The sequence below is a fragment of the Halichoeres trimaculatus genome, unplaced genomic scaffold (assembly GCF_033239565.1).
Source record: "Halichoeres trimaculatus isolate MK-OKI-2021-1 unplaced genomic scaffold, fHalTri1.1 fHalTri1_scaffold_23, whole genome shotgun sequence".
Classification (NCBI taxonomy): domain Eukaryota; kingdom Metazoa; phylum Chordata; class Actinopteri; order Labriformes; family Labridae; genus Halichoeres; species Halichoeres trimaculatus.
This window is the reverse complement of record NW_027437201.1, coordinates 9,186,069-9,197,910: the sequence shown is the minus strand read 5'-3', so window position 1 is coordinate 9,197,910 and position 11,842 is coordinate 9,186,069. Positions and strand designations below refer to the sequence as shown.

Below are 11,842 nucleotides of genomic sequence, written 5' to 3'. Positions count from 1 at the left end.
CCCGGGGGGCTGGGGGCCTCGGGGTGGGGGTGGTTTGGGGCCGAGTGAACGGGTGGTGGGTGGGGGTGTGTGCTGTCTGCAGGGGGGGTGCTGCCCTAATTGCCCTGGTGTTTTTCCCTGGCACCCTTGATAGGTCGGGTTGGTGCCCCCTTGGGTCCCGGGGCTATATTTGGATCCTGCGACTCTGGGGGGCGTGTGGTGGGTCTCGGGTGCCCTGGTGGTCTCCTGGCGGTCTCCCTGGGTATGGGCGGCGAATTAGGTATTTAGTGACCACCTGACACGCATGTGTGTATAGACACTCGAGCTCCTGTTGAGACTAAATGTAAAGAAGCGATTGGTCCCGTCAGAACATGCTGAGTTGGGCAGTCATACACATCTTCTCACATCCTATGTCTCCTCCATATCTCACCACTAAGGGTCCACCCCCCTTTTTTATCAAGACTACACATCTCGAGTGTCTCTGGTTTCTCACAGCCTTTACTTCCAGTATGGATTTAGATCAGCACAGCACTTGGACTACTATCTTAAACTAACTACAATACCTGTTTGTTCTTCTCCCAGTTGTCTTGTCTTGTCTTGTCCTGTCTGTCCCTGTTTCCCCTTCTTTCACACGGTGGTGTGGCAAGGCCCTCCCCTTCAGCTCACATCAGGGGTTAAATAAAGTTTTGTATGATGGAGTAGCCTACAGGGAGGGCTGGTGATGGTCACCATAGCAGTGAATCATATTCACATATCTCTCTCTGCTAGAAAAAAAAATGCATTAGTCTTTCCAACGCTGCCACAAGACACAGTGCTCAGCTGTCAAGATAATGCAGACAAGGGGGAAAAAAAAGAAGAATGTCTCACAGTAAACTATATATCTTTCTGTTATATTTGTATTTCTTGTCATGAAATCAACCATCAAATCTATTAACACTGAGAAAAAAAATACAATAACTGATAATGGCACATTTTACACTTCAGCCTTGGCTCTATCTCTGTCTCCTGTAGACTACAACAAGCACAATATTGCACTAAAGCGTACGCTCATAGGAAAAGTAAACTGAAAGGCATAGTTTTTTTTTTATCCTCAATTTGTTTTTCCTTTCCAAACATCCACAAGAGTCTATCAGACTGGATTTTTTTAAACTGTTATTAGCAGCTTGACCTCGAGTTAACCTTTGGGCAGGTACGTTTGTGGACCCTGGTAGTTATAGTCTGGACAGACTTTTTGAACCAGTCTGTAGTCTGTACTGTAAAAAGACAGGTAGATGCAGATGACTTGGAAGGGTTTGGAGCACATCCAGGTGACGTGGCTCTGTACCTGTTCCTGAGCACACATTTTGGACGGGTCATAGTTGCACGGCATCACCTTTTTATTGCGCTCAGTTTTCTCGTAGTCCACCCTGCAGTTGAATGTCTTTGAGTCTTTGGGGTTGACCACACTTTGGCGCTCCAGATCAAACTCCAGCTCCTTCATGGGTGGGACGAGACTGACAGACACGTTCCCAACACCTGTGGAGTTGTGACGGAAGTAAACTCCAAGAGAACCATTCCCGTGGTCCACGATCTTTCCCATTATCAGCAAATTGAGTTTGACAGTTTTGATGTTTGCGTAGAAATCCCCCCAACTGAACTTACTGGAGAATTTAGAAGAACCGTGGACTCTCATAACAGGACGGAGCTTTATTTTTAAGGATGGGCTGGAGTATGGCTGGAGGTTTCCTTCGAGTATTTCCAGGAGTCTTTGTTTTGGCGGAGGCATCATGGGTAGTTTAGAGCCCTGATTCAAATTCCTTGTTTTAGGGGCCCAGTTTTTCTGTGAAAGTGGATGTTCATCTCTGTAGAGGGCAGGTGAAACTCGACTGCTGGAGGGGAGATTGCTGTGGGGTTCACCAAGAACCAACTGAAAAGAAATTTTGAATAGAAATTTGGGGATTAAGTTCAACAAGGTGCAGATTACTGAAGCAATAATTAATGAAAATGACTCACTTCTTTGTGATAAACCTACTTATATGTTGCACAAATGAGTTGAAAATCTTAATGTAGCATCAAAAACAGTGTGAAAGGCTTTGCTTTGGGAATTGGCTAATGTCACTTCCACCATGGGGACATTTTACACTGGAAAAAAATGAAATCTTATCAAGTGTTTTTGTCTTATTTTCAGTAAAAATCTCTCTTTAATCTCAATATGAACCTCATTCACCTGACCAGTTCAGGAAAATGTCTCATTTCAAGTCATTCAAAGACTAAAATGAGGTCTGAAATTCCTGTAACAAGTTTAAAAAAATCTGCCAATGAAACAAGAAAAAGTTACTTGTATTAAGACATTATTCTATTTTTAAGCAAATTTTCGAGCATTTTTCTTGTTCATTTGGCAGATTTTTTTTTTACTTATTCCAAGCAATTCAGACCTCATTTTCGACTTTAGCTAACTTGAAACAAGATTTTTTTCTTGACTAATCCCTTGAATGTGGCTCATATCAAGTATAATAGACAATTTTTACTCAAAATAAGATAAATAAAAAAAAACACTTGATAAGACTTTGGCATTTTGCACTGCACTTGAATTAGAGTCATCCAGCACATGACATTGCCTACATGAACCCACTGCATAAAAATGCTATGAAGGATGATATGACATGCACAATGTCATTGTCATGCATTCCGGGTTATTGGTTTGCAAAACCACTTGTGAAAAAAAAATAGTGGGAAAAACAATATTTCTACACTACATTACTTTTTTGATTGCGAAAGTTGTGAAATTTTAGGTCATATAACTTAAAACTTTTAGATAATAAATGCATTACATAATCTTGTTTAACTTTCGAGTGGCTTTAGTTTTGTCACTTACCAAACAAAATGCTCCCTCCAGAAGTATCCAAACAAAGCTCTGCCTGGCAGAAATCTCCATTGTGAAAAAATTCCAGTCTGAGGATCCATCCACCCTCATCTCATGAAGTTGTCTGCGGCTGATTTCATTTGGGGAAGTCCATCCACATCAAATGACCTCAGAGACCACGCAGGAAACTGCCCGCAGCGTCCTCTCACACACTCACTGCATGGCTTCCTCAAGGCTCCAGATTTTTAACAGTTGAGCTACGTCTGTCCTCTCTCACTCTTCCACTTTTCCACTCTCCTTTACACCCACCCACCCACTCACCAACCCATCCCACCAAACACATACGTCTGATAACACACTTTATCACGGCTCTTTTCACTCAGTAAAAAGCATCTTGAATTTTCTGTCTGAAGAAACATCATTAAATCGACACTTTTTTTAAAGTAAGGATAATTTTATTTATGGTTTGACGGAGGCAGAATGGTACAATACACTGATACTGCCATCTTCTGGCCAAACACCAAAACATAGGCAACCACCAAGTCAAAAGCCACATTATGACTACCTCCTTAAAAAGCATATACACAGCAAAATTATGTTTCACTTTTTTGGCAAAATGATTTGATTTTTTTTCTTTTTAGATGACAATAAGTAAAACAATTTTAAAAGAGACAGTATTTTATGAAACAGTATGAGGTAAAACTAACTTGTCAAATCAAATTTCTATCTTCAAACATGTCAATCATGTCAAACAAACATAGAGAAAAAGTAAGAAGTGCAGTGCTCAAAACAACTGAATCAAAGAGCTGAGTTGAGCTGCCAGTAGTTCTTCTTATGGCCAGCAGGGGGCAAACCACCACAGCAAAGAAATCTCATCATGAGGTCAAACATCACACGTCACTTTTTAAAGTCAGCACTGTAACTCACATCAGTGCATCAGTGCAGTGTAAATTGTACACAACATGCAACAAGCATTCTGAGTTTTTAACAACAAAAATCAAACTTATTTAAATAGCTGCGAGGTGCACAGGGGATTGAACGGATCATTGCAGAATATCTGCTGCATGTGGGTTGGAATGAACATTATCACCAACAGTTTGACTCGTGTTTTAGCCCACGCTCTATCACTCTCCTGTTTAGCTTTCTTCTCCTCCTCTGTCCTTTTTCTTTCTTTCTTTTTTTTTGGCTAGTCCAGCTCTAGTTTCAACAAAGTCAGCAAGTTAAAAAAAAAAAAGAAAGAAAGAAAAATATAGAAGGCTTTATCAACTTACTCCTTGATGCTAAATGTTGGGTTGTTTTTGATCAGGAAACTCTGAACCAACCCTACCACATACTGAAAAAATAGTATACTATTGGGGACGTGTTCTGAAATTTAACTTTCAAAACAATGTAGCGCTGGACCAATGTAGAGCACAATTTTAGCCTTAAAAACTTAGCCCAAACACTTTTTCCTAAACCAAGCTTAACCCTTTATCTAAATCTGTGCCTAACCCTTAATTTAGCCTCAATAACCTAACCCAAACACTTTTTCCTAACACTAAGCCTACCCCCACACCCAAACCTAAGCCTTACACTCAATTTAGCCTCAAAACCCTAACCCAAGTACTTTTTCCTAACCCTAACCCCATATCCAAACCTTATCATTACCCAAAGTTTAACCTAAAAAAACAAGCCCAAACACTTTTTCCTGAATCAAGCCATACCCCCACACCTTTACCTAACCCTAACCCAAAAAATTTAGCCTTAAAAACCTAGCCCAAACACTTTTTTCCCAAACCTCACCTACCCCCAAGCCTTAACCTTATCCTAACCCTACATTTTAAAAGCCTTGCCCAAACACTTTTTCAACCAAATTTTCCCCACTTCAACTTGGAATCAAAACTTCAAGCCACTGCTCACTATCCTGAGATCCCCCCCGTACTATCCATTTCCAAAGGGGGACAAGGTTATTGACAATAAGCGCCAGCCCGTGCAAGCCCTTGACATATCTATCTAAGCGATCAGTCGATGGATGAACCAGGGGTTGTCACTGTAAATCTCACCCTAACCTACCACGTTCTGAAAAAATAGAATTTAGGAAAAAAACATGCTTGACTTTGATGGTTTCATTTTAAATCCCCTATTTTAAGATCCCTCACAGTACCTTTGATTTATTTCCAGGATGTAAGGCTTGTTTGGCTGTCACTGCTCAAAACCCCACAACAACAGTTATTTGTTTCAACGATGCCATAGACACACTGAAAATCATATCAGCTTGATCCATATAGAAAAGTCTGGAAATTCCCCATCTGATTGATAACACTGTTGAAAAAAGTTTAGTCTTTGTTAAGATCTAATTCAGTGAAATTATATTTTCCATCCTGCACTTGTCTTGACGCCAAGGAAATGATGATAACCAAACAAATACAAGAGCCAGGGATACACTCTGATGCAACAGCATTGGTGGTACTGACTTTAAACCGATATGTTCAAGTTGCAGTTATTTGTCTATCAAGCACTAGAGGGCACCATAACATTGAATATACTTCAGGATTTTGTCTTGAAATGTCCATTGTTGACTTTCTCCCCCTTATTTTGCTTCTCATAATGTAAATAAATTGAAACAAAATATTTAATCTGTGTTTATTAAGATGAGGAGAAAGAATCTTAAAATGTGGTCTCCAGATTACAAGGGTCTGATGGACTCTTGAGTAAACTTTCTATGATCTGTAAGACCAACATCATGCAGGTATTAAAGGCTTCTAGAAATACTAAAAGGCTTTGAAAACACTCCTGTATCCTTTCATAATGGTGTCTGCACACTACATGAAAATGTAGCTTAACCCACAATCCCAGCCATAAATACAGGATGGTTCCCATTTGACATGAAAGACACTGTCAGGTCAGGTTTCTTTCTTTTGTGTTGAACCTCTTTTGTCAGGCTTGATTCAGAGACCAGTAAGGCTGAGTCTTTTGCAGGAGGGGCACAATTCATCATTGTCAGTCAACATGTCCTCAACATTACTGGAGGAGAACTACAGAAGACATAACAACACTTTCCAAACGCCCACAACATGTAATTTTTCTGGTGTCAGAGGACAGTAAAAAGACTTCAAAGAGGGGAGATGTGTCCCGAACCACATGGCCCAATAAATAGACGCTGAGGTGAATTTCTAACAGCACAGGTGAGTTATGTGGCGTTTACTTCACAGATCATATTTCACACTAGTCAGCTAAAAAGAAGAATGCATGTGTGTAATCTCATTAGGCGGGTTACATGGTGTTCCAGTCTACTCATTTGTCCAAGATGATGGAACACACCCTCTTTATGTTGCACTCATTGTTTGATCAGTCCCTTTCTCCTCCAGTAACAGTTCTGCTCCCCTGACAGTGTGCTTTAGGAAAGTTAATCCTGCAGCATAATGTGGCATTTGCAGGATTTAAAGTCAATGTGGGAACGACAGAAAGAAACAGAACTCATTCAAAAGAAATCAAATACAGGTCACAATGAAGCTAATCTGTACATGCTATTATTTAACATACATCCTCTGTTGAGAGATCCTCACAGAAAATCAAATGTCACTCCTAAACTCTACAGGAAACCACATGCCTGAGCCCACAGGAAGATGATGCAGAAATACATGCTCAAATCACGACTGTTTGGAGTTTATACTTTACTGAGAATGGCTTTAGTATCTTTCCTTGAATACTGTACATCAGTGGCGAACCGTGGCCCCAGCCACTGGGCCTTCACTAGGACCATGGGACCACACGTGGCAATAAACAATCAAACAAAGAAATAAAAACAATAGCCAGAATCATGTGACATGGAAGGTTAGTATATTGATAGTTCTGTGGGATTACAAATTTATAATGTGCCTGAACACTGCAACACCTAACACAACTTCAAACAATTAAGAAAAAATTAAGATATACATTTTTAAAAAAAAAAAACTGAGTTTCAAGTAATCCAGCAACCACACAGTCTTCTCCATTACTTTCCGCTATTTCTCTTCACAATCTGCCAACTAAATCTTCTCTTTTCTCCTCACTCACTCACAGCTACAGTTAGGCGTTTATCCATTAAAGTGATACTCCGGGATGGAACAAGTTGGGTCCTATCAAAAGTTTTAGGGCAGAAATTACCCCTTCACCAATGTTTTTGTGCAGCAGAAGCCCAGAGCGCTCGCACCAAACACCCCCTCCCTGCTCCTCTGCCGGTTTCCGATGCATTCACACGAGGCCATTTTTAACGTGACCAAAAACACAAATAAACGTACTCCCATCAAAAAAATTATTGTTATTATATTATTTAGATTATTTTCAGCGTGTAAATTTCACATAAAAACACAACTAAATAAGGCTCTAGTTCTCATCGTGTCTCTTCGTCCTGGCAGACTACCTGCGTTTGTTTGTATCTGGCACGCAGCACGCGCAGACAGATGCACTCAGCAGCGAGAGCCCCGTAGCCAGCTGTGGCTCAGCAGCAGAGCTAGCACCGTTTTACGACACAATTCAAGGAAAATCACAGTTTTTGTACAGGGTTTTTTTTCTTGTGAAATAAGGCCTTTATTTAGCCTCTCATTAAACTGGCCGTAACTCCACAAAACGTAGCCCGAGGGCTCTGAAACTTCGAGGGTGCGTCCGTCAGGTCCCTAGGAGCGTCCCCAGTGGGTTTTCTCAGAACCGGGTTCGGGGTCCAGTTTTCGGAAAATCAGCGTTTTGTGCGGGCAGTTTCTCTCAGGAAATTGGGCCTGTATTTAGCCTCTCATTAAACTGGCCGTAACTCCACAAAACGTAGCCCGAGGGCTCTGAAACTTCTAGGGTGCGTCCGTCAGGTCCCTAGGAGCGTCCCCAGTGGGTTTTCTCAGAACCGGGTTCGGGGTCCAGTTTTCGGAAAATCAGCGTTTTGTGCGGGCAGTTTCTCTCAGGAAATTGGGCCTGTATTTAGCCTCTCATTAAACTGGCCGTAACTCCACAAAACGTAGCCCGAGGGCTCTGAAACTTCTAGGGTGCGTCCGTCAGGTCCCTAGGAGCGTCCCCAGTGGGTTTTCTCAGAACCGGGTTCGGGGTCCAGTTTTCGGAAAATCAGCGTTTTGTGCGGGCAGTTTCTCTCAGGAAATTGGGCCTGTATTTAGCCTCTCATTAAACTGGCCGTAACTCCACAAAACGTAGCCCGAGGGCTCTGAAACTTCTAGGGTGCGTCCGTCAGGTCCCTAGGAGCGTCCCCAGTGGGTTTTCTCAGAACCGGGTTCGGGGTCCAGTTTTCGGAAAATCAGCGTTTTGTGCGGGCAGTTTCTCTCAGGAAATTGGGCCTGTATTTAGCCTCTCATTAAACTGGCCGTAACTCCACAAAACGTAGCCCGAGGGCTCTGAAACTTCGAGGGTGCGTCCGTCAGGTCCCTAGGAGCGTCCCCAGTGGGTTTTCTCAGAACCTGGTTCGGGGTCCAGTTTTCGGAAAATCAGCGTTTTGTGCGGGCAGTTACTCTCAGGAAATTGGGCCTGTATTTAGCCTCTCATTAAACTGGCCGTAACTCCACAAAACGTAGCCCGAGGGCTCTGAAACTTCTAGGGTGCGTCCGTCAGGTCCCTAGGAGCGTCCCCAGTGGGTTATCTCAGAACCGGGTTCGGGGTCCAGTTTTCGGAAAATCAGCGTTTTGTGCGGGCAGTTTCTCTCAGGAAATTGGGCCTGTATTTAGCCTCTCATTAAACTGGCCGTAACTCCACAAAACGTAGCCCGAGGGCTCTGAAACTTCTAGGGTGCGTCCGTCAGGTCCCTAGGAGCGTCCCCAGTGGGTTTTCTCAGAACCGGGTTCGGGGTCCAGTTTTCGGAAAATCAGCGTTTTGTGCGGGCAGTTTCTCTCAGGAAATTGGGCCTGTATTTAGCCTCTCATTAAACTGGCCGTAACTCCACAAAACGTAGCCCGAGGGCTCTGAAACTTCTAGGGTGCGTCCGTCAGGTCCCTAGGAGCGTCCCCAGTGGGTTTTCTCAGAACCAGGTTCGGGGTCCAGTTTTCGGAAAATCAGCGTTTTGTGCGGGCAGTTTCTCTCAGGAAATTGGGCCTGTATTTAGCCTCTCATTAAACTGGCCGTAACTCCACAAAACGTAGCCCGAGGGCTCTGAAACTTCTAGGGTGCGTCCGTCAGGTCCCTAGGAGCGTCCCCAGTGGGTTTTCTCAGAACCGGGTTCGGGGTCCAGTTTTCGGAAAATCAGCGTTTTGTGCGGGCAGTTTCTCTCAGGAAATTGGGCCTGTATTTAGCCTCTCATTAAACTGGCCGTAACTCCACAAAACGTAGCCCGAGGGCTCTGAAACTTCTAGGGTGCGTCCGTCAGGTCCCTAGGAGCGTCCCCAGTGGGTTTTCTCAGAACCGGGTTCGGGGTCCAGTTTTCGGAAAATCAGCGTTTTGTGCGGGCAGTTTCTCTCAGGAAATTGGGCCTGTATTTAGCCTCTCATTAAACTGGCCGTAACTCCACAAAACGTAGCCCGAGGGCTCTGAAACTTCTAGGGTGCGTCCGTCAGGTCCCTAGGAGCGTCCCCAGTGGGTTTTCTCAGAACCGGGTTCGGGGTCCAGTTTTCGGAAAATCAGCGTTTTGTGCGGGCAGTTTCTCTCAGGAAATTGGGCCTGTATTTAGCCTCTCATTAAACTGGCCGTAACTCCACAAAACGTAGCCCGAGGGCTCTGAAACTTCTAGGGTGCGTCCGTCAGGTCCCTAGGAGCGTCCCCAGTGGGTTTTCTCAGAACCGGGTTCGGGGTCCAGTTTTCGGAAAATCAGCGTTTTGTGCGGGCAGTTTCTCTCAGAAAATTGGGCCTGTATTTAGCCTCTCATTAAACTGGCCGTAACTCCACAAAACGTAGCTCGAGGGCTCTGAAACTTCTAGGGTGCGTCCGTCAGGTCCCTAGGAGCGTCCCCAGTGGGTTTTCTCAGAACCGGGTTCGGGGTCCAGTTTTCGGAAAATCAGCGTTTTGTGCGGGCAGTTTCTCTCAGGAAATTGGGCCTGTATTTAGCCTCTCATTAAACTGGCCGTAACTCCACAAAACGTAGCCCGAGGGCTCTGAAACTTCTAGGGTGCGTCCGTCAGGTCCCTAGGAGCGTCCCCAGTGGGTTTTCTCAGAACCGGGTTCGGGGTCCAGTTTTCGGAAAATCAGCATTTTGTGCGGGCAGTTTCTCTCAGGAAATTGGGCCTGTATTTAGCCTCTCATTAAACTGGCCGTAACTCCACAAAACGTAGCCCGAGGGCTCTGAAACTTCTAGGGTGCGTCCGTCAGGTCCCTAGGAGCGTCCCCAGTGGGTTTTCTCAGAACCGGGTTCGGGGTCCAGTTTTCGGAAAATCAGCGTTTTGTGCGGGCAGTTTCTCTCAGGAAATTGGGCCTGTATTTAGCCTCTCATTAAACTGGCCGTAACTCCACAAAACGTAGCCCGAGGGCTCTGAAACTTCTAGGGTGCGTCCGTCAGGTCCCTAGGAGCGTCCCCAGTGGGTTTTCTCAGAACCGGGTTCGGGGTCCAGTTTTCGGAAAATCAGCGTTTTGTGCGGGCAGTTTCTCTCAGGAAATTGGGCCTGTATTTAGCCTCTCATTAAACTGGCCGTAACTCCACAAAACGTAGCCCGAGGGCTCTGAAACTTCTAGGGTGCGTCCGTCAGGTCCCTAGGAGCGTCCCCAGTGGGTTTTCTCAGAACCGGGTTCGGGGTCCAGTTTTCGGAAAATCAGCGTTTTGTGCGGGCAGTTTCTCTCAGGAAATTGGGCCTGTATTTAGCCTCTCATTAAACTGGCCGTAACTCCACAAAACGTAGCCCGAGGGCTCTGAAACTTCTAGGGTGCGTCCGTCAGGTCCCTAGGAGCGTCCCCAGTGGGTTTTCTCAGAACCGGGTTCGGGGTCCAGTTTTCGGAAAATCAGCATTTTGTGCGGGCAGTTTCTCTCAGGAAATTGGGCCTGTATTTAGCCTCTCATTAAACTGGCCGTAACTCCACAAAACGTAGCCCGAGGGCTCTGAAACTTCTAGGGTGCGTCCGTCAGGTCCCTAGGAGCGTCCCCAGTGGGTTTTCTCAGAACCGGGTTCGGGGTCCAGTTTTCGGAAAATCAGCGTTTTGTGCGGGCAGTTTCTCTCAGGAAATTGGGCCTGTATTTAGCCTCTCATTAAACTGGCCGTAACTCCACAAAACGTAGCTCGAGGGCTCTGAAACTTCTAGGGTGCGTCCGTCAGGTCCCTAGGAGCGTCCCCAGTGGGTTTTCTCAGAACCGGGTTCGGGGTCCAGTTTTCGGAAAATCAGCGTTTTGTGCGGGCAGTTTCTCTCAGGAAATTGGGCCTGTATTTAGCCTCTCATTAAACTGGCCGTAACTCCACAAAACGTAGCCCGAGGGCTCTGAAACTTCTAGGGTGCGTCCGTCAGGTCCCTAGGAGCGTCCCCAGTGGGTTTTCTCAGAACCGGGTTCGGGGTCCAGTTTTCGGAAAATCAGCGTTTTGTGCGGGCAGTTTCTCTCAGGAAATTGGGCCTGTATTTAGCCTCTCATTAAACTGGCCGTAACTCCACAAAACGTAGCCCGAGGGCTCTGAAACTTCTAGGGTGCGTCCGTCAGGTCCCTAGGAGCGTCCCCAGTGGGTTTTCTCAGAACCGGGTTCGGGGTCCAGTTTTCGGAAAATCAGCATTTTGTGCGGGCAGTTTCTCTCAGGAAATTGGGCCTGTATTTAGCCTCTCATTAAACTGGCCGTAACTCCACAAAACGTAGCCCGAGGGCTCTGAAACTTCTAGGGTGCGTCCGTCAGGTCCCTAGGAGCGTCCCCAGTGGGTTTTCTCAGAACCGGGTTCGGGGTCCAGTTTTCGGAAAATCAGCGTTTTGTGCGGGCAGTTTCTCTCAGGAAATTGGGCCTGTATTTAGCCTCTCATTAAACTGGCCGTAACTCCACAAAACGTAGCTCGAGGGCTCTGAAACTTCTAGGGTGCGTCCGTCAGGTCCCTAGGAGCGTCCCCAGTGGGTTTTCTCAGAACCGGGTTCGGGGTCCAGTTTTCGGAAAATCAGCGTTTTGTGCGGGCAGTTTCTCT

At 45.3% G+C, this 11,842-nt stretch overlaps 1 protein-coding gene across 1 annotated transcript; it reads right to left on the bottom strand.

Annotated features, from left to right (window-relative positions):
• On the bottom strand, positions 1-3,021 carry LOC141785307 (neurexophilin-2-like). Its single transcript, XM_074663531.1, has 2 exons — positions 2,834-3,021; positions 1-1,885 (listed from the first exon to the last, which is right to left on the bottom strand). Exons 1-2 carry the CDS (start codon positions 2,930-2,932, stop codon positions 1,154-1,156), a joined length of 831 nt encoding a protein of 276 aa, XP_074519632.1. The 5' UTR covers positions 2,933-3,021; the 3' UTR covers positions 1-1,153.
• Between the last annotated feature and the right edge of the window lie 8,821 nt (positions 3,022-11,842).